Consider the following 23,699-nt stretch of genomic DNA (forward strand, 5'->3'; position numbering starts at 1 on the left):
TGAGAACAGACTTGTGCTGGGGACACAGTGATGTCACAGAGCTTTGAGTCTTGTCAGGGGGTTGCAGGCTACAAAAAAGCAAGAAGATTAAAACAAAATAGCTGATCTGTCAAGTAGTGATGAGGAAAATTAGAGTACTGGCTTATTTAGATGGGCTGGTCAGGAAAAGGCCTGGAAAGTGGGGACCTTTGCCACTACCTACTTGTATGTCAACAAGCTAGAAATTTATCTCTGCCTCAGTTTCTAACGATGTAGATGAGATGGGATAGAGGTGGTCCATGGACCTGTATGTAAGCTTTGAAATATGAGGACCTTATCTTCTCCAGCATGATCTTTGACCTACATCTCAAATGGAGGTGGGTGGAGTTGGGGAGAGGAGCCAATTATACTGTAGTTCCTCTCTGCTCTCTTGCCGGGTGACAAGGTCTGGTATTTACAGACAGATAAAGAAGAAGTAGACAAGCACTTTTATTCAGTTGCTTCATTTCCAGGTGCTGCTCTCCCGTCCCCCTATTCTCTCTCGCAGTGTGGCTGACTTGGCATCCAGCTGCCATGCCTGCATACAGGGGGAAGGTTCCTGGGGCCAGGACACGTTCCACAGTATCTGTATTAGGGAGCTAGCATCTGGGGTGCCAGGAAGTTCTCCAAGACAAGACCCTGGGCAGCTACACTTGCCCTGTGGGAGTGGGGTGTTTCAGCTCAATCTGCAGCGTCTCAAGCGAATGGGTGAGGGTGAGAGGCCCAAGGAATTCAAATGGATCCTCTCATGCAGAGCTCCTGAGAGCCATCCACTGCTCTCTGGTGCTGCAGTATCCTTAGACCCTGCAGGGTGAGTGTGCCTTGGAGATGCCGCTGGCTCACTCTTGCTGCCTGTGGGCCAGCTCACGTGTTGCCTGAGGGCTGACAGGGTGATGTGGGAGGTGTGGTCTGGGGGCTTGCCATCAAGATGCCCTGTGTTCCACTGCCTTGTCGACCTTCCTGGCCAGCCCAGTCATTCCTAGGTTTCTACCAGGGGGTGGAGCAAGGGTAAAGTGAGAAAAAATAGTCCATTCTTAGACCTTCTGATGGCCTAGGGGTTAAGTCTCAGTGCTGTCACTGCTATAGCCTGAGTTTGATCAGACCTCTCTTGTCCCACCCACTGCTCCCCTCAGCAGTGTATGTCAGTGGAGCTTCCTTTTCTGCTCCCCAGTCTGTCTCTGGTGAATCCTCTCACCACCCCCACACTTCTGGCTTACACCCCAGTTCTTCCACTAAATAAATAAATAAAATCTTAAAAAAAAACCACAAAAACCCAACAAAAAACATGATCACTGCCCCTGCATTCCACTGAGGTTTTCCTGCCTCTACTTTATTATGGTTTTATTTCATGTGGGTTTATAATGGTGAATGTGAAACACTAGTCTGAGAGTGAGCAGAAGCCCTTGTCTTGCCCTTGGTGCTAGGTCCTGCCAACCATACCACAGCAAGGATGGCACCACCAGCCCAACCCCAGCCTCCCTGGCAGCCTCCATGAGACCACCCTTAAGGAAACGCCAGTCCGTCCACTGGAATCAAGTCACTAGCTGCTCCCAGCAGTCCACTGATCGCTGCAGAAGCCAGGGCGAGGGGGAGGAGGTGCTGTCAACTGTACTCCGGTCATATGGCCACAAGGAATGCTGGACGCTAACTGCAAATCAGTTGCTTCCCAAACCTGAAAGACAGTATGTCCTTGGTTAGGCTGTGCAAGGGTCAGAGGGTGAGGGCGGAAGGTGCAAGCTGTGCCCCTGGCCTCAGGCAGGGCCCCTCTCAGGGTCCTGACGTCTTAGGCTGCCTTAGTCCTCATCTGTCAAAGTAAGCTATGCTTTTCCCTTTGCAAAAGTTTCATCTCTCTGAGTCCCAAGGTCTTTAATACACCCCTACTTAATTCAGAGCCTTCCTTTGCCTCTTAGCACCAGAGAGTAACTATATTCTGGCATGGTGCTTCCTGACCAGGCGGCTTTACCTTGTCACCTGCCATGGCTGCATGTGGAAAAGGCTCTCTGGACTAAGAACCAGGCCCCTTGAGTTTTAGCCAAGGACAGGCCTCCAACCCAGGCCATGACTTTGGGTAATTGTGTTAGTCCGCTGGGCCTTACGTTCCTCATTTCCAAGTCACTGGAGCAGATGAAGTACCTGGACAAAGCAAGGTGACTTCTCAGAGTGAGGCAACACTGGCATCCTCTGCATTCCTAGAAATGCAGAACCTTGGGTCCTACCTGAACTCCCTGGACATGATTCTGCATTTTTTTTTTTAAAGATTTATTTATTTGTGCATACAGAATTGGGGTACAGGCCAGAAGCTCTGGGGTGGCGAGAGGCTTCACCAGAGACAGAGTGAGGAGCAGAAGAGGCAGATGGACGAAGTACACTGCTGAGGGGAGCAGCGGGCGGGTCAGGAGAGGTCTCCCACACCATGTGGTCACCTCCGGGGCAGGCGGGAATCGAACTCATGCAGAAGTGGCTTTAGCTTCTTAGTGCTGTGCTTTAACCCACTGCGCCACCAGAGCGGCCCTGATTCTGCATTTTTAACAATACCTCTTGGTTCACTGGCACATGAGATTGAGAACTGGTATGAGGGACATGCAGTTAATTTGGTGGAAGTATAGCTGTTAGAAGAATAAGAGGGAATTTCTGAAGATTCCTGCATGGAGTGGTGAATACAGAGCTTTAAAAAATTAGAGTGGACAGAAAAATTGAAGAATGAGTAGCAGCAGCCATCTGGGAGTGGGAGGGGCCATGGGGACCTGGGCGTGGCCATGAGGACCAGGGCGGGGGGTGTGGGCATGGCCTGCTTGACCTTGCTGGGAGAAATGAATAACTCTCCACTACATGCGGACTGTGGGAGGTAACAGGAGGAAGTGGTTGAAAACAATTCAAGAAGATAAGCTCCTCTAGATCTGATTCTGTGTGCAGTTCTCCAGGCTGTCTTGCTGTTTAATAAACACAGTGCTTAATTTGAAGATGTTCCTAGCTGTCCTATGTCCTAAGTGACTGTTGGGTGGGAAGGCTCATCAGAGCACATGGAGGTGTGTTCTGGTCACGGTGGCCCCACGGTTCTCAATCGGCTGCATGTTGGAAACCCTGGGGACCCTTTAGAAATCCTGATGGCCAAGCCACTCGTGGGACAGATTTATGGCATCTCTGGGGTGGGCCCTGGTGATTCTGATGAGCAGCCAGGATCCAACCCCACTGCTTTCTTCTCTCTGTTCCAAGGACTGGTGGGGGCACAGGCCGGGCACCACCGACAAAGTCATGTGTCTCACATGTCCTCTGCTCCACAGACTAGCAGCCTGGGTCAGAGTTAGCTACTGCTGCCAGAGAAGCAGCAGGAAGAGCGTGAGTCAGTCACTGCCCTTCACAAATAGGCAGGTGACTGGGGAGGGGGCATTGAGAAGCGCTGCAGGGCAGAGCTCAGAGCCGCCACTCCAAGACCAGATCCCCCACATGCGTGACCCAGATACAAGGGAGAAGTCACCGATTCTAGCTCATTCCTTACTTTACAAACCGTTAGGTGCTGACGCTGCACTGGGGCCTTGTACTGGCTTCAGAGAGGAGGGCAATGCCACAGGTAGGTCATTAAAGCCTCATACTTCACTGGGCAGGACAGGGCCACACTACAGGCCAACTTCCCTGCCCTCTTCCCCAGAGTGTGGCAGCTGACCGGGGTTTCTCTGGACACCACCTCAGGCTGGGACAGGCTGACTGGATGGGCAAGGATGGATATGAACTTGGCAGGCCTGAGGTGGAGAAGGCGGCTTGCCCGAGGAAATACGGGACAGAGACAGTACTTGCAGGCAGTACTGCTATTCTCTCCATTTTCTGGGGAGCGCTCCTGAGCACAGGAGAGAGCCCAAAGCTTTCTCAGAGTGGGAAAGGTGGGGTTGGGGGGTGCTGAGCAGAGCCTCTTCCTGGCACCAGTTGGAGAAATGGGCATCGTGGTCACAGAGGTCATACCTAGGTTCCTGTATAGATGGAAATACTTCCAAACTCAGAGACAGGAAAATTAAAAAAAAAAAAAATGCTCACTCTAAGTTAACCTCATTTTCTCAGATTTTAAAGCCATCCTTGGCAGTTAGAAACAGCAGATTTGACATCGTGGATGACTAACGCTCCTTCCGGGGGAGATATACCTGTCCACACGTGCCCCTGGCAGGGATTTAAACGCTTCACAGAATCCTAAATCAAGTAGATTCATCCTGGCCCTCGGTGAAGCCTAAGAGCCGGCGGGCGAGGCTTATGTTAAATCACCCTCTGTGGGCTCCTGCTCCCAGGCTGATGGCCACAAATTCCCCATAATGAGAGCTCATGAAGAAGCCCAGACCACAGCGCCACTAAATTAAGAGCAGAGGGAGCCCAGGGCAGGGGAGAGGGAAGTGTTTGCTTTGGCTGGGGAAGGTGCCGGCGGGCCTTCGTGTTTGCCTGGCAGGGCAGCTGATAAGTGGCTGCGGGGAAAGTGCTGCGTGGAGGCAGCCCGGCCATCTGCCAGAGTCCCCGAGTCCCTGGGCCGCACCTGCTGGCCTTTCAGCCCCTACTGGGACCCTTGTGTCACCCTGTCTTCAGCTTCCTTTGCGAATCTGTGGTCACTAAGAACCTGGGGTTATTTTCCTTCCCTTTAGAATAAAAATAGAACCCTCCCACTTTTGTTTGTTTTGATAAATTATTTCCAGGTTGCTGTTTGTTTGGAAAACAAAGCTTCCTAGCTTCAGGGAGGGTGAAGGCCAAGAGCCAGACAGTAGGACAACAACATGGTTTTGCAAGACAGGAGCCCTGTGGAGGGAGTGCAGAAAACCTGGGTCACCCTGGCTCTGCCATTTATTATCTAGGCAAATCCTTCAATCTCTGTGTGCCTTGGTTTCCTCACCTGTCAAAAGGGAGCTCAGACTCTTGGCTCTGTTTACCACAGAGGAGTGTGAGAGCATCAGATGGAGCGATGTAAATGAGAATAATGATGGACAGGAGAGCGCCATGTACACCTCAGGAAAAGCCTGTCAGCCCAGCTCTCCCCACAGGCTGGGCATGGGGTTGGCAGGAAGACCGTGTCCTGGCACAGGCCTCGGGTGGTCGCCTCGTCTCCTAGAGGTCAGAGATAGCGTCTCTATTATGTGTACAAAAGCTGAGTAAATAGAACTCCAAGTCAGCGCTGACCTGTAGACAGTTGATATTTATGAATTTGTTCCGGGGGATGGAACACAAACAAAGGCCCCCCAAACAAAGGCCAATGCTCCCTCCGCTTATGTCCCCTCACCGCTTATGTCACTCTCACTTCCTTAAAGGAGAAAGGGTTTACTCTGTCGGTGTGGTCCTCTTTTCCACCTCATCAGTTTCTTTCAGTATATAAACAGGTTTTCGTAACCGTTACAACAAAACAAAGCCCTCTCCTCTCACGCAGCCCACTGCTTCTCTTTAGCACCAGCTGCCCTGTCTCTTCACAGCTGAATTCCCTGGAAGAGTTGTTGCCCACTATTCACTGCCTCCACTCTTTCTCTCCTCACCCACTCCAACAGAGCTCCCATTCTCTCAGTCCCTTGGTTAGAGAAGGGTGTGCTTCCTGGGAGCGCCACGCCATGCAAGGCATGAGTCCTTGTACCTCCTCTCAGCAGCACTGCCTCTCCTGGCCCATCTCCCCTCCGACACCTTCTCCTGCAGACCTGTCTCGGTCACATCCCTCTCCTGCTGGCCCAGCTTTCGGCTGGCTGAGTTCAGTGTCTGTGGTTGAATCTTCCCATCTCTGCTAAAAGCTGTAGTGCCCCAGGGATCTGCTGTCAGCAACTGGAAAGGCTTGATTTGCTCTCTTTGAAGTCAATTTTACCCAGCCCATGCATGGTTTCCCACACCATCAAGAGGTGAGAGGCCCAGGTTTATTACCCAAGCCAGACCTCTCTGCAGAGCTCCAGAATTAGAGTCAGCTGCCTACTCAACAGCATCTGTGGGATCTCAGATGTTCACATGGGTTCACCAGAACTCTTGACTCACCTACCTCCTTCCTTCTGGTGCCCACTCTCCCTCCTTTCCTCATTCCAGGCAACAGCACCTCTCAGCTACTCAGATCAGAAGACCAGGAAGCTCTCCTGTCTCACCTCATTCCCTCACATCTCAAGTCCAATGTGTTGGTAGGTGGCTACCCTTACCCCATTTCGTGGACCTCCCTAGGGCTTAGTTAACCTAGTTAGGATATCTTTATCACATCCAGAGCTTTCTAAAACACCAATCACAACTACAACATGGTCTAAATTCTTCACTGACTTCCTACTACATTTGGTAAAAACCAAGGCCCTTGCCTTTGCCCACAGACCCTGTGTCATCTGGCCCCCACTCCGACCCCGGGCCCCAGCTCGCTCCTTCAGTCTTTCTGGCCTTCTCCCTGCCCTCCAGGGCTGTCCACTTTCTGCTTGGCTCACTCTCTCACAGAACACAGTGTGGCTGCTCCATGCTCACTGTTCAGTTATCAGTTTGAAGCTCTCTCCAGGAAGGCCCAGCTCAAACAGCCTTCCCCTTTGCTCTCTACACTATACATTTTAACTACTTCATATAACACCTTGCATGATCTCGGATCTCAGGTATTTGTTGATGTTTACCTTTCATCTCTTCCAAACGTTGATGTCTGACTCTGCCTTGTCCACTATTACAGAGCCTGATACATAGACAGTGCCCAATAGATGCATTGTTTGCCCACTGACTGTTAAGTGCTGTCTAGAGTCTGATACATACAGAGCATTTGGGGGTGGGGGGTGTAGACAGTGCCTTGGAGATGACTGGACCCAAATTCAACCTTTTCTTTTCTAGACAAGGAAACTAAGGATGAGAAAAGGGCAGTTTGGTGGCAGAATTGTCACAGCAGGTTGGTGGCAGAGCTGATCTCTCTCAGGCCTCACCAAACAATGGCATTCACTGTTGGTGCTAAACAGAGAATAGTAACAAGCAAGCTGGTGGCATAGCAAGGGTGTTTGTTTGCTACCCACGAAGGCTACAAGGGGAAGGCCACCCCTCACGTTCAGGGCTCTGTCTGTGTGCAAACCTCCTTCTGTTCAAATCCAGAGAGTTGGTGGAGTTGAGTGGAAGCCCTCAGGGCATGTCCTGTTGCTTCATCTGTCTTGCTGACAGTGAAAGCATGCTAGGCCTGTTCGGTAGCCTTTGGCTTGCTGGGGTGAGGTTAAGACTGAAAGCAGACAAGGGGTCCAGGGGCTAGTCCCTGTGCGTGTCTGGGGAGGAGGAAAGCAGGAGCAGAGAAGGCCTGCTCAGGCCATGAGCAGCTGCCAAGAGGAAGAAGGGGTAGGTCAGTGACAAAGGCCAGGAAGGGCCTTCTCTTTCTCTTCCTGTTGCCTGACACACCGCACATATTTCTCTCATGGCTGTTACATGGCCCCTCAAGTGGTGTTTATACCTACAACTCATTGGCAAGAGTCACGCACCAGCAGGAACCTGGGGTTCAACCATTAAGCAAACCATCACTCAGCCCCTTCCTGTTTGGAGAGGGTTGAGCAGAGGAGAGCTGCCTTTGGTGACAAGGAACAAAGGGAGCTGCGGATCTGACCGGAGAGAAGTTCTGCCAACAGGCAGGAGAAGATGGGCCACCACCCCTGTGGGCCTGTCTTACTGTTTCTGATGCTCCTTCTGGAACGTGCCTCAGAAAGAAGCAGAGGCCAAGCACATGTGCAGTGATCACAAAGCCAGTGCTGCTTCCTTTTGCCTCAAAGTTTGCCTCAATCTTGTTCCTCACCCTCCACAAATGTTGGTGAACAAGGTGGGGTGACCTGTGACCCCAATGAGCCACAGAGGAATATGCACTTACATTTCCTTTGTAGAATGGTCTGTCTGGCCTTGATGAATGCCAGAATGTCGTTGTCTGTCTGTGTGTCCCCAGTGAGAGGGATGGATGACATTGGTCTCTCGGGGCTGCCAGGAACAAACACACATCTTGGTCAGTTCGGGCTCAGCGCTGACCTTGCCAAAGAGCTTTTCCGTGTGCAGTGATGGGCTCTCACCTGGGGTGCTGAGCACCTGCCCCTTGCCTGCTCCTCACTCCTTCACCTCTGGGCAGCAGTCACAGAAACCCTCCCCCACACACAACGCATCATGTTCTAGGCTTAGAACTTAGTGGCCTCAGTAACTCTAGGAATGGAATGCAAACTGGGTCCCTGTGTGCTCTGGCTTAGGCCACCCAGAATTTTTGGTTATTCAAATGCACGGAGGCCCTCAGGCCCTTTGTCTTTGCTGTCTCTTGGCCCCGGGGGTTCTTCCCAAGACCTTTATGTGGTCTAATGTGCTTCCTCTCACCACCTTCATTCAGCAACCCCCCTTCCCTCCTCACCCTCAACTTACCCCAACTGAGGCCTTTCTACTGGGGGACTGTCTCCTACAGCACTTGCTCAGATGGCATATCCTTTATCTCTCCAGTGCACCCCTCCCTGCCATGGCTTAGCTAGTTGCTCCTGAAGCAGAGATAACCATTTTCCTCTTTTCCATTAGTAACAAAACTATAATATTTAGCTGAGTAAATTGCCACAGCTAAGAAAACTACATTTCCCAGCCTCCTTGCAGTTGACCAGGTTATGGGCAATGAAATTTGTAAGAATTGTTGTGTGGATTTTCAGGCAATCCTCTCAAACACGGAAGGATGGATGTGTCCTTCTCCTTCCTTTTTCCCCATCTAATACCTGTATATAAAATCCCCCTAAGAAAAGTCAGAGTAATGCGCTCTCTTGGCTTTGCCAGGCACCTGTCCCTTCACCAGCAGGTAACACACCCACAGAAGGCAGTGGGGAGTCACAGGGGGCCGCTCATTATCACAAGTAGTTTTTATGCCAGTTTGCCAGCAGCAACTTTATGGGAAGCACTAAACTGGGGTTGTGGAGGGAGACAGGGAGCTGTGTTAATGCTCTTCATTCTGGCAACTGGTGGAAATCACACTGGGATGACTCTGGGGGCAAGGAGGGACCCACAGACATTCAGTAAGAGGGCAGAAATGGCACACGCTGGAGAGCAGCCTCATCAGCTTGGTTCAGCCAGCTGTGAAAGGCTCATGGTCTTGAGGCCTTCATGCCTGGACCCTGCTGTGGGCCCCACACTGGAGCTGCCGCGGGACTTTGTTGATCATGGCTTCTTTCTGTTCATGGTGCTGGTATAAATCTTGCCCACTCATAGCCCCAGTGCCCTGGGAATAATTCCCCTGTTCTGTGAGAGATTCCAGGGGTCGCTGGGTGGAGGCCAGCCCTGGGCTCTGTCTCTATGGCCACTGGACAAGGGTCCCTTGAGTGGTAGGGGAAGCGGCTGATGACTTAGGTCCCCACAGGGGCTGTCACAGGTGTCAGAGAGAGGAGAGGACCACACACACCTGTCCTTCGGGGAGGTGCTGGCACTGCCTGGCTCCTGGCTGTGCAGGATGGGGAGAGGCGAGGGCAGGGTTTTCCTGGCATTCACATCACTGCAACTGACAAGACAACACAAGGAATAAGCATGAGATGTTTACGGGTAAGAAATTCAGGATTAGTAGCTAGGAGCTGACTGAATACTTGTGTCTTCCTCCTTCCCCTCAATTCCTAAGTTGAAGCCCTAACCCCCAAGGTGAGGTATTCAGTATTTGGCTTTTGCGATTCTCATGAGGCTATGAGGGTGGGGCTCACCGATGGGGTGGGTGCCCTCATAGGAAGAGGAAGAGACACCAGAGCTTTGGCTTTACCACATGGGGCCATAGCAAGGAGGAAGCCATCTGCATGCCAGGAAGCGGGGTGTCACTGTAAACCTGTGCTGCTGGACTGTGATCTGGGACTTCCCAGCCTTCAGAACAGCAAGGAAGAAATAAATTCCTGATATTTGAGCCCTGTGTCTATGGTCTTCTGTTATGTCAGTGTGAACTAAGACAGGAACCAAGAGTCCAGTCTTGCTGGCGTCTTGGTCAGTTCAGGCTGCCATAACAGAAGACCATGGGCTGGCTGACTTAAAATGGATTCACTTTCTTGCGGTTTTGGAGGCTGGAAGTCTGAGATCACGGTGCAACATGGTCAGGATCTTTTTGGGGCCACAGAGTTCTTGTTGCGCCCTCATCTGGTGGAAAGAGTGTGCTAGCTCTCTGCCTCTTTTTAGAAGGGCACTAATCCCTGAAGAGGGGCTCTATCCTCACAACCTCATTTGCCCAAATTAGGTTAGATTTCAACAAATGAATTTGCAGGGGGGATGCAACCATTTAGAACAGATGTTCTATGAATTAATTTGGAACTTTGCAATTATTGGCCATGGAGGCTGAAAAAAAAAAAAAACAAAAACAACAGGAGACACCAATGTCACCTACAGATGCTCTCTACACATCAAATTCTGGAAAGTGCTCTGCAAATGCTATGGCATTTTCCAAATCCTCTCAGTAGTCTGAGAGGTACATGTCATTATCTGGATTATATAGATGAGAAACTGAGGTCCAAAGGTTAGAGAAATTCCAGAAGTTACCCTGCTGCTAAGTGGTATTATCCAGATCTAGCCATAACTCAGCGAATCTTCAGACTCCTGCCCTCAGTCATGACGGCTTGTTAACTGCACTCCGCTTCGTGGGCCTCTCAGAAAGCACCCCCTGTGGTGCTTGGCTTACCCCTGACTGCAGTGACTGCTGCTAGGTGGCCCTGGCCGACCAGATCTGTGTCCCTCCCTGAAGAGTCAGACCCAGCAGCTCACACAGATGCAATTTTGCCCATTTAACTAGGATGCCCTGGGCACAGGCCTTGCCTGGGTCCCTGGTTGCAATTAGGACAACCCAGCCTGGGAGGTGAAGAGGCTGTGGTCAAAGAAGCCAGGGATGTGATAGGATCCCCTCTCTTGCTTTGGGATGGGCCTGCTAGACACTGTGTCAGAGCTGGAGGAGACCTAGAAAGTCACCTGGTCAGAGCCCTCTTTTTACAAAGACACTCATCTGAGAGGTAGGCTAGGGTTGGAGACAGATGAGTCAACTTTGCCATGTCTCCTCACCCAAGCAGGCCACAGGCCCCATAATCTGCTGTCTGATTAGGAATATAGGCTCTTCCCCAGCTCTGGCCTTCTGTGCAATCCCATCTCAGTCACGGGGCTTCTTATCCTGGACCTGTCTCCGTAGGTCAGGACTGTGGGCAAACAAACAAAACAATTAATAAAATTGGGACCTTGGATGTTTCCCCTCGTGCCTATGATCCATCAACCCAAACACTCTCCACTGATTCTTTTTTTTTTTTTTTTTCAGGCCTCCAGAGCTGCACAGGCCCTTGCTCCAATGCTGCCAGTGTTGATGTGAAGTTAGTGGCTTGCCCAAGGCTGGTATCCAGTCCAGAACTCTTTTCCCTTTACTTATTATGGGTCCTTTCCTTTCCATTTCAGGGCCATTCAGCATGGATAGGTTGCTTACTAGTCTCTTTCATGAAGGGGCTAGGCAAAGTCTGGAGAGTTTCCACAGGTTATGCAAGACCAACAGCGGGACACAGAGGATGTGTGTGGAAACACTGCCGTTTGATGGTCTATTCTCATCATGATTCTGGCTCTGAAATGGTGGTTGTCTCCACTGTTTCTTAAGGGTGTGCACCCTGGTGAGGGCTGCTGCAGGACCAGAAGGAGCCACAAGGTGGCAGTTTCTGTTCACTTTCCTTGGGCGAGAAGGCCAGTTCTCTGAAATCCTAGCAAATGTTTCCTGGTGCAGAGGAGGGAAGGAGGAGGGGCTTTCCTTTCTGTAGGTGCTTCTGTTAGACCAGGTCGGGGCCAGTTCACAAACTAGCACATCTTGCAGATCAAGTCATCAGATGCAAATGACTCACTAACTTCATGGTTTCCCAGCAAAACTTCTAAGATTTTAGGGAACATTCACTCACATGCACAATGCTCAGGAGTGGGGAGTGCTACGGGAGTGTGGGGGGGACTCCCATTCCAGAGACTCAGCTGCTTAGCTGGTCATCTTAACCAGCTCAGGTCGATGGGCCAGACCTCACAGTATGAAGATTTGGGACCCCTGTCCTGTGCTGAAGCTGCCTCTCTGTCCCTGGATGCCACAGTTTCCTTTCTGAACCCCAGCAGAATTAAAAAAAAAAAAAAAAAAGAAAGAAAAGAAGGGATTATAAGGTGGGAATAAAGATAGGGAGAGCAAGAGAAGGGAAGGGGTCCCTCCAAGAACCGCCCTCTCTTCTGACCAATCATGAATCCATTTCTCACGTTGACATTCCTTGTGGAGAGAGAAAACATCAGCCATCAGAATTAATGTTCTCTTTCCTAATAAGGATTAATAAGCACTCTTAATGGTAATGTAATTAAATCTTCTAGATTGCTCATCTTCTGGATTGTCTGCAGTCAGCTAGCTGCAAGACCTGGGCATCCTTGGGGAAGTGATGAAATCAGGTTTCTTTGAGAGGCAAGGAGCAGAGGCCAACTCCTGGCCTGCAGGGATTCCATGGAAAGTATCACTGAAGCCCAGATGCAAACCAGGCTCTCCCTCCTGAAGCTCCCGGCATCACCGGAACACGGATCTGCTCATCGAATACTGGCTTTGGAGTGGCCTGATGCCTTAAAGCATGTGACTCGGAAGTCCCAATGTGGAGAACGGCTGGCCCAAGGGAGCACTGCTAGGAAGACCTACGGTAGGCTTTGTCAGGGTAAATCTAACCTGATGGCACTGGGGAGTAGCTAATGGCGAGGAGATGTGCACCTCTGAAACCCAAGATTCTGAAGGTCAAGACTGAGGATCTCTTGATAAGCACATCCAGGGATCATCTTAAGTGGGATTCTCAAGGAGGGCTTGGGGGTGTTGAGGCCAGGATAGGCTCTGCTTCTCACACAGTGGAGGCTGAGGGACGGGCACACTGGCTCCCCCAGTGTTTAGTTCTGGGGCCTAATCCAGGGGGGACACTCTTAGAGAAACTGGCAATTAAAGGCTGGCAGCAGAATTACCAAAAAAAAAAAAAAAAAAAAAAAAGAAGGGATTATAAAATGGGAATAAAGATAAGGAGAGCAAAAGAATGGAAGGGGTGGGAGAATGGAAGGGGTCCCTCCAAGAAAGGAGTGAAGGACTAGCGAGGAAAGGAAGAAGGGAGGAGGGGAAGGTGGAAAGAAGTAAGAAGCATCATTCAATGTAGAATTGGAGGTTCCAGATTAAGCTCTTCTTCACAGGACAAGCTACAGAGTTCAAAACCTCACATCCCCTTCTGGAGTTTCTGTTTGCTCAGTGACACGAGGACTGGATTCTGCAATTGTCAATGGTGGCTGCCAAAAACAGGGAGTTCTGGTTCCCCAGTCATAGGTTGGCAGACTAAGAGGGACAGATTTGCTCTTTGAAAATCCAGACTCCAGTAGAAAATCAGACTGTGGACACCTGAACTGTGAGGTCCCCAGCAGGGGCGCTGGGGCTTGGCCAAATGTAAAGAAAGCACATTTGTATGACATGACACAGAACATGGATTGGAAGATGGCATCTCCTGGTAACCCACAGGGTACACGCATGACCCGGAAGGGCAGTTCGTTACACTGAAGGAAGTTCAACTGAGGACTGAGGGGATGGCTATTTGCAGATGGGTCTGGGTTCCAACTCTGGGCACACCACCCAGGCTGGTGGCACTGGGCAGGTTAATTGTCCTCTCATTTGTAAAATGGGGACAGTGATGGCACCCACTTGGTACAATTATGAACAAACTGCTATAAATATTCATGTGCAGGTTTAGTTTTCAACTCCTTTGGGTAAGTCCCAAGGGGATGATTGCTAGATCATATGCTAAGAATATGTTTGGTTTAGTGGGAAGCCACCAACTGTTTTCCCAAGTGGCTGTGCCATTCTGCATTCCCACCAGAAACTGATGAGGATTCTTGTTGATCTATATTCATGTCAACATTTGGTGGTATCAGGTTCTTGGATTTTAGCCACTTAAATCCATCATGAGAGCGAAGCTCCCATTCAAATCCAGGCAAAAAGTGGTCCAGTATGCAGAGACCTAGGCCCTTTGAGTGCCACATCCCTCGTAAAAGTGCCAATTCTGAGGTTGGAGGAAGGGGGTCTACGTCTCTGGCTCTACCACCTGAGCCATGTAGTTGGAAAGAGAAACAAATATGGATGGTACCAGAAGTAAACTGGTTTCAGAAGGTGATGTGGGAGGAAACAGAGTCCCTCCTGGATCATCCCATCACTCTGGGCCATCCTCAGGAGGCTGCCCATATCTCTCCAGAATCTTCACTGGGACAGGGTCTTTTGCCAACACTCCCCTGTATCCTGATTGGCCGACTACCAGAGGGCCTCCCCTTCTCCTCCTTTCCCCTCTCATCTCCCATGCTACTCTCTTCTCCCCTAGAGCCATCCATTTTCTTACTCCAGGGGAGGGAGGTCCAGGGTGTACATTTAGCTCTCCTGTATCTTGTTGCCATGGCAATGGGGCTCCAGGCCTGCAACAAGGGAAAGGGTGGAAGGACATGCACTCCGCCAGCCTGAAAGGCTAAGGACCTACAACCACACTGACAGTGAAAGTGATTCATCCTCCTGTGTCACGCAGCTTATAAAAGGCATTTGGAGCATTGAGGAGAGTCGTCAGAAACTGTTGCTGGACCCCCTTGCCCTGTGGTCAGAGTTCTCCCCTTACCTTCTGTTGGAGAGATGCTGTGGCTCTCTGAGCTGGGATTCAGGCATGGGTTCAAGTGAATTCGCTGGGGGAGGGTTTACCTGTTGACCCAAGAAGGAGTTTCACAGAGTGAGTGTGAGTCTCATGAGATGGGAAAATATCCTTGATGTATTTTTTCAGGGCAAACAGCTGACTCTAAAAGTTAGTATATGCCATATACGTGAGAGAAAATAGCTCTAGACATAGCACTGAGCATAATGATGGGTGTGAAAATATTATCTTTGGATGCAGGATTATGGGTAATGTTTGATTTATTCTTTGTGCTTTTCTGGGCTTTCCAAGTTTTCCAAGTTGGGCATGTATTCTTTTTTGTAGTTACTGAGAAAAAAAATAAATAAAATTTAAAATGTTATCTGACATGTCTCACACACCCTTTCTTTCTCTCTTTCTTTCTTTTTTTTTTTTTTGCTTCCCTTGTTCCAGAGACCCTACCAATGCCAGGAGCAATTGCTGAGACTTCCCAGAGGAACAGCTCCCAGGCGCCTGAAAAGGTCATGTGCCACACAAAGTTCACGTGCCAACAAGCCTTCAAGGGCAGCTCATCTGAGTGCTGGCAGATGCCCCAGGGTTTCCCCATCATGAGCCCCACCCTCATGGAAGCCAGTGAGGAGCTGCTCCCAGGATTTTTGCCCCAGCAGGATTGCCAGGACAGCCTTGCATGATCTCACATGTTCTGAGGAGGTTCAAGGCTTTCTGCCTCACCTCAGTTGGGGTACTCCTGAGCCCTGCTGCAAGGCAACCCAGAATGGGCCCCATCTTCCCTGTTGCTGTCATTAGATCCCCCTGTGTCAGTAACACTGTGCAGGCTGGAGCACACAGCTGACCCTTCTGGCTACTCTGTTAGCTGCTTGGCTGTGGGTCGTTGGGCAGACATTATCTCTGGCTCTCAGTTTCCTAGTCCTTAACATGACTTTCACACTCTGTGGAAGTAGTAAATGTTTGGAGCCATCAGCCTTGCTTGAACTGTCACTGAGCCACTGGGGTGACCTTGTCCACTGTATCCCATGTGAGTGTCCCCGTGCACCCCAGCACCATGCTCACGAGGAAAGATATTTAACTGGAGGTCACGGGCAGAATCCAGGGTGCTGTGAACAGGGACAGGAAGCAGTTCCCTTTCCATCTCTCCTAACCTTTACCTAGAAAGTAGCTTTTCTTTCAATGAGAAATGGAGACAACAAACCACAGCAACATAGCAGTTCTGGGAATGTCATCCCAGTAGAAATCATGGCTGTTTCAGACCACAGTATAGTTGTAGGCACCTTGATATACTTGTGTCCATATTACTTTGAAATAATGGTAAAGAATGGCCTAACCCTAGTTCTTATTAATGCCCACGTCAGGTGGTACACACGTTACTGTACCATATGTTCTGCTTTAAAACTATTTTGCTCACTGTATTGCAGTCTTAAACTTATTTGTCATCTTGTGTATTTAGCTTCACCTGACTATTCTTCTCTATTGTCTGGCCACGTGGCCACTGGATCACGTGTAGTTATTCTTGGCTGTGGTTCGTTGAGCAGATATTATCTCATGTCTTTAATATGATGGGGCAGCCTGTTAGAGCATCTTGAAGGGTTCTGTCAGTTGCACAAGCGATGTGATTATATGTGTTTCCCGTGAAAACCGGAACTGCGGGTGTGTACTGATGCTTCTGAACAGGTTCATGACTGCCTAGGGAGCTTCTAGGAATTTGTCTAAGAGATATACAGAGGTTTATGTACAAATATGCTTGCAGTAAAGACTAGACACAACCTAAGTGCAAAATAATAGGAGATCGATGACCTAGATTAAAATCCATCTGTCTGATGTCACTAGATGAGAGTCATAGAGTAATGATGTGGAGTCTGGTGATACCATGAAGGGGAAGCAAGTCACTGTGACACTTGAAGAACAGTCTGATGCTATTTTTAGAAAAAAATATATGGATAAGTATGCGCAGAAAAAGGATAAAATATAACCCCATATATCAGTACTGACTACCCTTAAGTGGGGGGATGATGGTGATCTTTACTTTTTTTGCGTTTTTCTGTATTTCCAAACATTTCTGTAATTTAACTGCATGAGTCATAACTATAAGTAAAGTGGTATTTATAAACTATATTGTAATATATGACTATAACAAGAACATAAAAGCCAATCAAGGCTGTCAACATGATTCATGGAGACCATCACCTACACCCCTTGGTTTGGGGAGCTACATCTTCTACCATTTTCCGTGTGGCAGGCACTAGAGCAAGCAAGCCAAGAGCCCCTGACTATTGTGCCTTGGTTATTAATGGAGCCCTTGCTCCACAGGCATCAGGTCTATGGGCCAAAGCCCCCACTTTTTTGCGTGTGACAGCCCCATGGGTCCTGCCCTGATATTTTCCTGGGTCCACAGGAGGAGAGGAGGGGACTTTGGGGGCAGTGAGGGGCCTGTCTGCAAATACCTGCAGGTTGCTGGCCTCTTCCACCCACCAGGCTTCAAACTCTTTCTGCAGCTTCACCTTGGTCTTGTCCATGAGCAGCTGCAAGTGTTCGATCTCCACCTTCAGGGCCTTCAGGTGCGTGAACATGCTTTTGTACCTGCAGTGGAATCAGAGTCTTGAAGGTCACTGGCAGAGAGGGAGGACTGTAAATGGACTGTGGGCTGCAGGGCCTGCGCCTCAGAAGCCTGGCAGTGCTGCCCGGGTCCCAAGAACTGGGACCTTCCAAGATCCCATGGAGGCCAGAATTGGGCACCAGGATTTCAGTCCACTGCAGACAGCAAAATCAGGTGTTTTGTCCAGCACGCCCATGGGGCTCTGTGTGAGCTGAATAACCGTGTGCCAAGTACGGCAACTACATTATTGAACACTTAAGGGGCAGGTATTGCTCCAGGTGCTACACATAAACTAAATACAGTCCCTTCCATAGCCCCATGAGGAACACACAGTCATTATCATCATCACCACCACCATCATCATCTCCACTTCACAGATTTGGAATGAGAGGCATGGAGAGGCTGAGTGACTTGCTCTATTGCACAGAGTTAATAACCAGGAAAGGGAGCATTTGAACCCAGGACTCGTGGTTCTGGAACCACAATCTTCACTACTTCAGGACTCCACTGGTTCACCTTCATGCTGAGCACCAAAGGGCACCGTCCAGTTAATATATACATAGGCTTTGGGGGATGGATCAGAAACTGTCCAATGGGAAACGGCTGAAGAATCAAAACTGTAGAGACGACGCTGAGGTTGGAATTATGCACAGAGGGGACTCGGTGGGGTGGATTAAAGACAGAATAATGGGCTGTAAATAATGGTGGAAAAGTAATGGAATGAAGGATAGAGGACAACCAGGAGTGCACCATGGACTGGATACATCTTGGCAATACTGGTAAGTCTTGGCAGGCACTGCAAAGCATTCTGGAAGGAAGATAGTGGCAGAAGGCGACAGTACCGTGATCGGGCGTGACTTGGAGCTGCACAGGCTGTCCTTTTCCTGTCTAAGGATGGCAGGGTTGTGTTTATGTGTGTGTGTGTGTGTGTTTTTTTGGGGGGAGGGACTAAATGGGGACATGCTTTGTTCAGGGTGCAAGCCTACTTTCTTGCACTGATCAACAAATCAAGGGCAAGGAAAGTGACTAGTTAGGTCTCCCAAACCTCTCTGTAGTAATGGAAGAGACGGCAAATACTCTGAATGCAAAAATGAATGAATGAACTAAGAATCTTCACGGGCATGTTGAGATTGGTGACCATGCTGTGTCTTGTATCTGTTTGCCCTCGAGATTCCTCACGCTATAGCTGAGATCATTTTTAAAGGCTCTAAATGTCTGCATGAAGCTAAGCTGTTTTCAGGAGGGATATAGGGTAGAGTTGCTGGCCTGAGATCCCCGGGTTCATACTTCTTATATCCCCTAGATGGCAGCAGTAGACAAGACTGGCTGCTGCCTGAGCAGCGGGCGGGGACCTTGGCTGTGGAGGGTGCCTGCAGCAAACTGCCCTTCCTCATTCACGAATCCAGACTCTGTGGCCTGGCTTGGCCTTCCTCTCCCCATTCTCAGCACACACTGTCTCTGGGGTTCTGCACTTCACACCTGTCTGTTCAACTGCAGCTATTTTGGGATCCAGCTAGAGGACTCCGTTCTGCTCTGGGCGTGACCCGTCTGCCTGCCCTGGGCAGTTCCAAGCTCTGAGGTTGGGGTCTGGCAATGTGGGGATGAAAAGAAAAGGCACCTTCTCTTTTCTTCTTCCAGTTGTGATCGCAGCTTCTCTTCCAGCAGGTCGGGCTTGGAAGGTACAGCTATGTTTTCAGAGATGCCTGTGAAAGGGAGAGGCCAATGGGTTATTCCAGTGGCGAAGACTGTAAAGAAAAAGGGGCTATTTAGAGCAGATGACAGAGGCTGAAGTGCACCCCAGGATGAAAGAGGACGCTGTGACTTCCTTCTGGGCCAGTGGAAGGAACCTGCTTCAGCCTCCTCCTCTCAATTATCCCCCTGCTCCACTGAAAGCCCCAGGAGGAGAGGTTTCTCTGATTATGCTTTTTTGGCTGCTCCCCAACATCTGTTGCTAGAAGAATTCTTCTGTACATCTCTGCTAATCTGTCACCGCTGAGTTCACGCATTTACTCTTGAGTCCCCAGGGAAGATGCAAAATAACATTTCCCATCCTCTGATACAGAGCCCTTCACAGACCAAAAAGACATCACTAAACCTCCTCACGTCTTTCTTTGCACAGTTGAGGTGCTTCATCCTCCAGCCTTGAATCACTCTCTGGAGTTTGATGCCTTTCAAAAGGAGCAGTTCTCCAGGCTGATTAATGGCAACGATGCCAACATGGCACCAGGGCTGAGAGCCCAGCTAGAGGATCTGCACAGAACACAGGCAATAGGACAATGGCATGACCTTGGGGAGGGCTGGTTCCCCACTCCCCACAGAGTGTCCCCAGTATGGCAAGTGTGGTTGCCAGCTCTGGTGCAGAGCTTGTCTGGAGCCTACCCTTTTGTGGCCTGGAGGGTGGGTCTGTCTGTTCTCCTGGGCATCTGTGTGGCTGCACTGCACTTCTTATCCTCACAGTTTCACGTCACACAGAAGTCACACAGCCCGGCGTTTTACTTTTGAGCAGGTGATTTCTGGAGATGATCAGGCTTAATCCTCACACTATTCCTTGGAGGCATTATTAGTCCCATTTTGACATCACTAGTCTCATTAGACCCAATGTAGATAAGGGCATTGGAGTTCGAAGCCGTTAACTTGCCACACGGATAGCTTCAGAACCAAGATCCAAGTCCAGCCTGTTTGGCTGCTGGGCCATGGATTCAGAGATTCCTTCTAGAACATTTCAGATGGAAGGTCATCTATACTCTGCCCAATCACCCCCAGTGGTGGGGAGCTCAACACTTTGCACAACAGCACATGGCATTGTGGGAAGCCTGTGTCCTGTGACTTAGAGCTGAGACGGGCATTACCAACTTCCCTCCACTGCTTTGAATCTCTGCAGCAAACTCACAGGTTCTGAAGTTTCTCTAAATATTTTAACAGCCACAACAAACTACTTTATGTGTCTGGCTCTTTCCCCTCAGGCTGACTCTGCCCAATTCCTTTATCCGACAGGTCAGTGCTGTGGGTGCTTTCTAACCTGAACTTGAGCAGAGAGCCTAGATTTGGACAGAATACCCCCCAGAGGCCTGACAGGGGCTGGGTAGAAAAGGGCTTTCCTCATACAAATTCTTTTTTCTACAGTAAGTGATTTACCAGCGGTGACTGTTCATTGAGTGCTTTCTCTTGACCAGCTCTTGTCAAGTTCTCCCAGGTACTGTGTTAGGTATTCCATGCCTCTTAGTGGTCATTCTCAAAATAGCCCACCAGGGAAGCCATGACCCACTCCTTTAAGTGGGATTCTGAGGCTCAGGGAAGGCCAGAAATAACCTGAGGTCCTGCCCTCATAAGTGGCAGAAGTGACATTTGAGCCCAATTTTTTCAGTTCCAAAAGGGACTGCTGATGCCAGGCAGCCACCTGTTGCCACTGTTCCTGTTTTTTTTAGCAGCTCTGGCAACATCACGGCCATGTCAGCTGTCACTGGCCTCTACAGAGTTTGTGGTCAGCTTAAACACTTCTGCTTTCTTTTGAGCGGCTGTCAGACTGCAGCGGGTGCAGCATAATGTCTTTTTGATCACGGCTGCAGCACTCCCTGTGGGCTGGGGTACAGCCTCCGGAGCGGGCCTTGCTCTGCCATGCCTTCATTTGCCCCCCTTAGTGCCCTCGCTGATGGGTGCCCCATACCTTTGAAGTCATTAGCTCTAACTCATTGGCCAGTAAGTTAAGCATGTCTGGATTCCGCCCCTTGTCTTCAAGGTACTCATTGCTCTCTCTCCCTGTGTCAGGTGGCAGCTGTCTGAGCAGGTGATTTACCAGCGGTGACTGTTCATTGAGTGCTTTCTCTCAATCAGCTCTTGTCAAGTTCTTCCAGGTACTGTGTTAGGTATTCCATGCATCTTAGTGGTCATTCTCAAAATTGCCCAGCAGGGAAGCCATGACCCGCTCCTTTAAGTAGAATTGACTGAGTAGGTGTCTGGCTCCTTCAGGAGATGGACTTCCCCAGACTTGATGAAAACCACCCTGTCCATGAACCAGATGCCCGTGCCTGTTGACCATGTGCCCTCAGCAGGCACTGGAGGCTCTGGGAGGGACTGGTCCCTCTGCTTCATTTTCTGCCCAAGATGCTTTGCTTGGATGCCAAATGCAGGGACAACACCATGCAATGGTACCTGTTCTCTTGAAAAAGTGTCACACGTGATAAAGTGAGGGAAGTATCTTAGCATCTAACTGATAACAATAGGACTTGGAACAAACAGAATCCTTCTACTAGTTTTAGGAGTGGGCAAATGTATCTGCCTGTCTGTTAAAAAGAAGAGCTGGAGATTTCCTTCCCCTTAATCCTTTCCTATCCCACACTAGAGAAATACTGAGCAAGTTGGCACAGTGCCTGCTCTGTGGTGCCCTGGGCAGGCATCCTTCAGTACACACTGTGCAGGAGGCAGCTGGGAGCGTCAGAGGCAGGCCTGCTAGGTCCAGGATCTCTAGAATCTGATGGGGGAAGAGGGTGGTGGGGAGGCTGAAAACTGCCTGGTTTTCTATATCAAAGCTTGAATGTCCCCAGTGGGGGTGTAGAGCCCCTTTGCAGAAGAGGCCTCTTCTCTAGTCCCATTGTGACTGCCTTTGCTGGGATCTCTGGTGATGACAGATGCCTTTGCTGGGACCTCTTGCCCCCTGGTGATGACAGATGCCCTGGAAATGAGTGGGGTGTCCAGGAGCGTAGGGTAAGGAGACCGTGCCTCATGGAGCAGAAGCAAAAGTGGCAGATGATATCAGGTGCCTTCTGAGGGGCATGTCGATGTCCCACTCAGAGGCTACTCATTCATTCTTTACTCTAGCTGGCGATATTATCATCTCCATTTTCTAGATGGGGAGACCCAGGTTCAGGGTGACTTGCAATGCTGTAAACCCACAAATAGCAGAGCCAGGCTTTGACTCCAAGGCTAGTTGCTTCTTCCTTTATGTAGCAAATATTTCTGAGCATCCACGGTGGTCCACCCCTGTCCAGGGGCAGTCTGCTAGGGAAGGTGGGCATTTAAACAACAAAAACATCAAGTCCATGATATAATGTCAGGGGTGAAATGTGTTATGAGGAAAAAGTAAGCCAGGTAAAGGGTGGAGTGCTGCCCCATTAGGTAGGCTGGTCAGGGGGCTTCTCTGAGGAGGGGATATTTGAGTAAAGACTTGAAGGAATAACAAACATGTAGAAATCAAGGCAGAGGGGACAGCAGCTTGTACAAAGGGTCTGAGGTGACAAGACCAGTGTGCCTGATGTTAAGAGTGTGGTGGAAGCTGAGACAAGTGAGGAAACTGAGGCCAGATTAAAAGCACCTGTAGATTATGGTAACAATATGGCTCTGAGAGAGAAGGGGGTCAGCGAGTTTTGAGGAGAGGATTAGTTTGATCTAGCTCTTTGATAGCTAAGCAGATTTTTTTTGCTGATTAAGACAAAGCCACTCAAGAATAGTTAAAGTTAAATAGAATAGTTAAAGCGAGATGGCGCCAAGCTGCTGCAAGCCCATTGAAAGAACCTGGGAAAGAAAGTGGGGCAAAGGACCTTAGGCATCCAGAAAGAGGGCACCACATGCCCCTGAGACACAAGCTCTCCCAGTTGTTATGACAACCAAAGGGCATCTTGCCAAAGGTGATGTTTGCTTAGTGAAATGCATTGTAGCCCCACCAGGAGACAGCCCTTGGCTGCTTCTGATGTTTTTCTGATGCCTGGCTTATCATGCTCTCTGAAGAGAAATCGGGGCTGGGAACTCACAGCCAAGTGAACAAAAGCGACTGAGCAAGAACAGAAGAAGAGGGAGTAACGAAAGGGCATGAGGACTTTGTAGGTCTCCATGCCTGCTGGGACGGTGGCCAGGGACAGGGCCTTCAGTCACCTGACAGGAGGCACAGGGAGTCCTCCTTTCAAGGGCAGGATTCTGGCTGGGGCCAGAGCACAGGAGGTCACAGTCCCTAGTGGCTATGGATCTGTGAGAAGCGATACAAAAACAAGAAAAAGAGGTTTAACTCTAGTGGTTGTAGATTTGAATGCCACCCAGGAGGAAGCTCTGGGCAGTCAAACTAACTGAAACTTGAAGCTGGCGACACTCAGTCTCACACTGACCTTTGACATTCAGTTGTTCAGAATAAAGACCAGAGGGGCTGTGCGGGGACGGCCAGTCCCTGTGGTGTCCGGCCCCACCTGGCATGACTTCAGGAGACTGGAAAGCTCACTATAATTCCTTTTTCACTTCCCCATGCCCTCTCAACACACATGTAAGACCCCTCCGATACATCTCCCCCACCCCAAAGACCTTTCTACACAGTCATATAAAGTCTGCTCTGTACAGCGTCTCATTTCTTTGGCTCCACTGAGCTCTTAAGTGGGAGTGCACGAGAGGCTCACTTAAGGAACTTATGAAAGCAGAGATAGTTGGCCCCTCCTCAAGATCCACGGAGTTAGGATTTGCTGGTAGGTTCCCTGGTAAGTCTGATGCTTGAGTCTTGTCAAGAGATGCTCTCCACTTAAAATTTT

General features: G+C 49.8%; 1 protein-coding gene across 1 annotated transcript in view; it reads right to left on the reverse strand.

Annotated features, from left to right (window-relative positions):
• Nucleotides 1-1,359: 1,359 nt before the first annotated feature.
• Nucleotides 1,360-23,699, reverse strand: part of KIF6 (kinesin family member 6) — a 378,140-nt gene continuing 355,800 nt past the window's right edge. Inside the window, exons 17-22 of the mRNA XM_012720329.1 lie at nt 18,815-18,899; nt 17,045-17,180; nt 14,577-14,656; nt 9,350-9,445; nt 7,808-7,911; nt 1,360-1,690 (exon numbers count right to left, since the gene is read on the reverse strand). Coding sequence (XP_012575783.1) covers nt 1,674-1,690; nt 7,808-7,911; nt 9,350-9,445; nt 14,577-14,656; nt 17,045-17,180; nt 18,815-18,899 — 518 coding nt within the window. The 3' untranslated portion in view covers nt 1,360-1,673. The remainder of the gene's footprint in view (nt 1,691-7,807; nt 7,912-9,349; nt 9,446-14,576; nt 14,657-17,044; nt 17,181-18,814; nt 18,900-23,699) is intronic.

Source organism: Condylura cristata, unplaced genomic scaffold, assembly GCF_000260355.1.
Source record: "Condylura cristata isolate star-nosed mole 26May11 unplaced genomic scaffold, ConCri1.0 scaffold00001, whole genome shotgun sequence".
In the NCBI taxonomy this organism is placed as follows: Eukaryota; Metazoa; Chordata; class Mammalia; order Eulipotyphla; family Talpidae; genus Condylura; species Condylura cristata.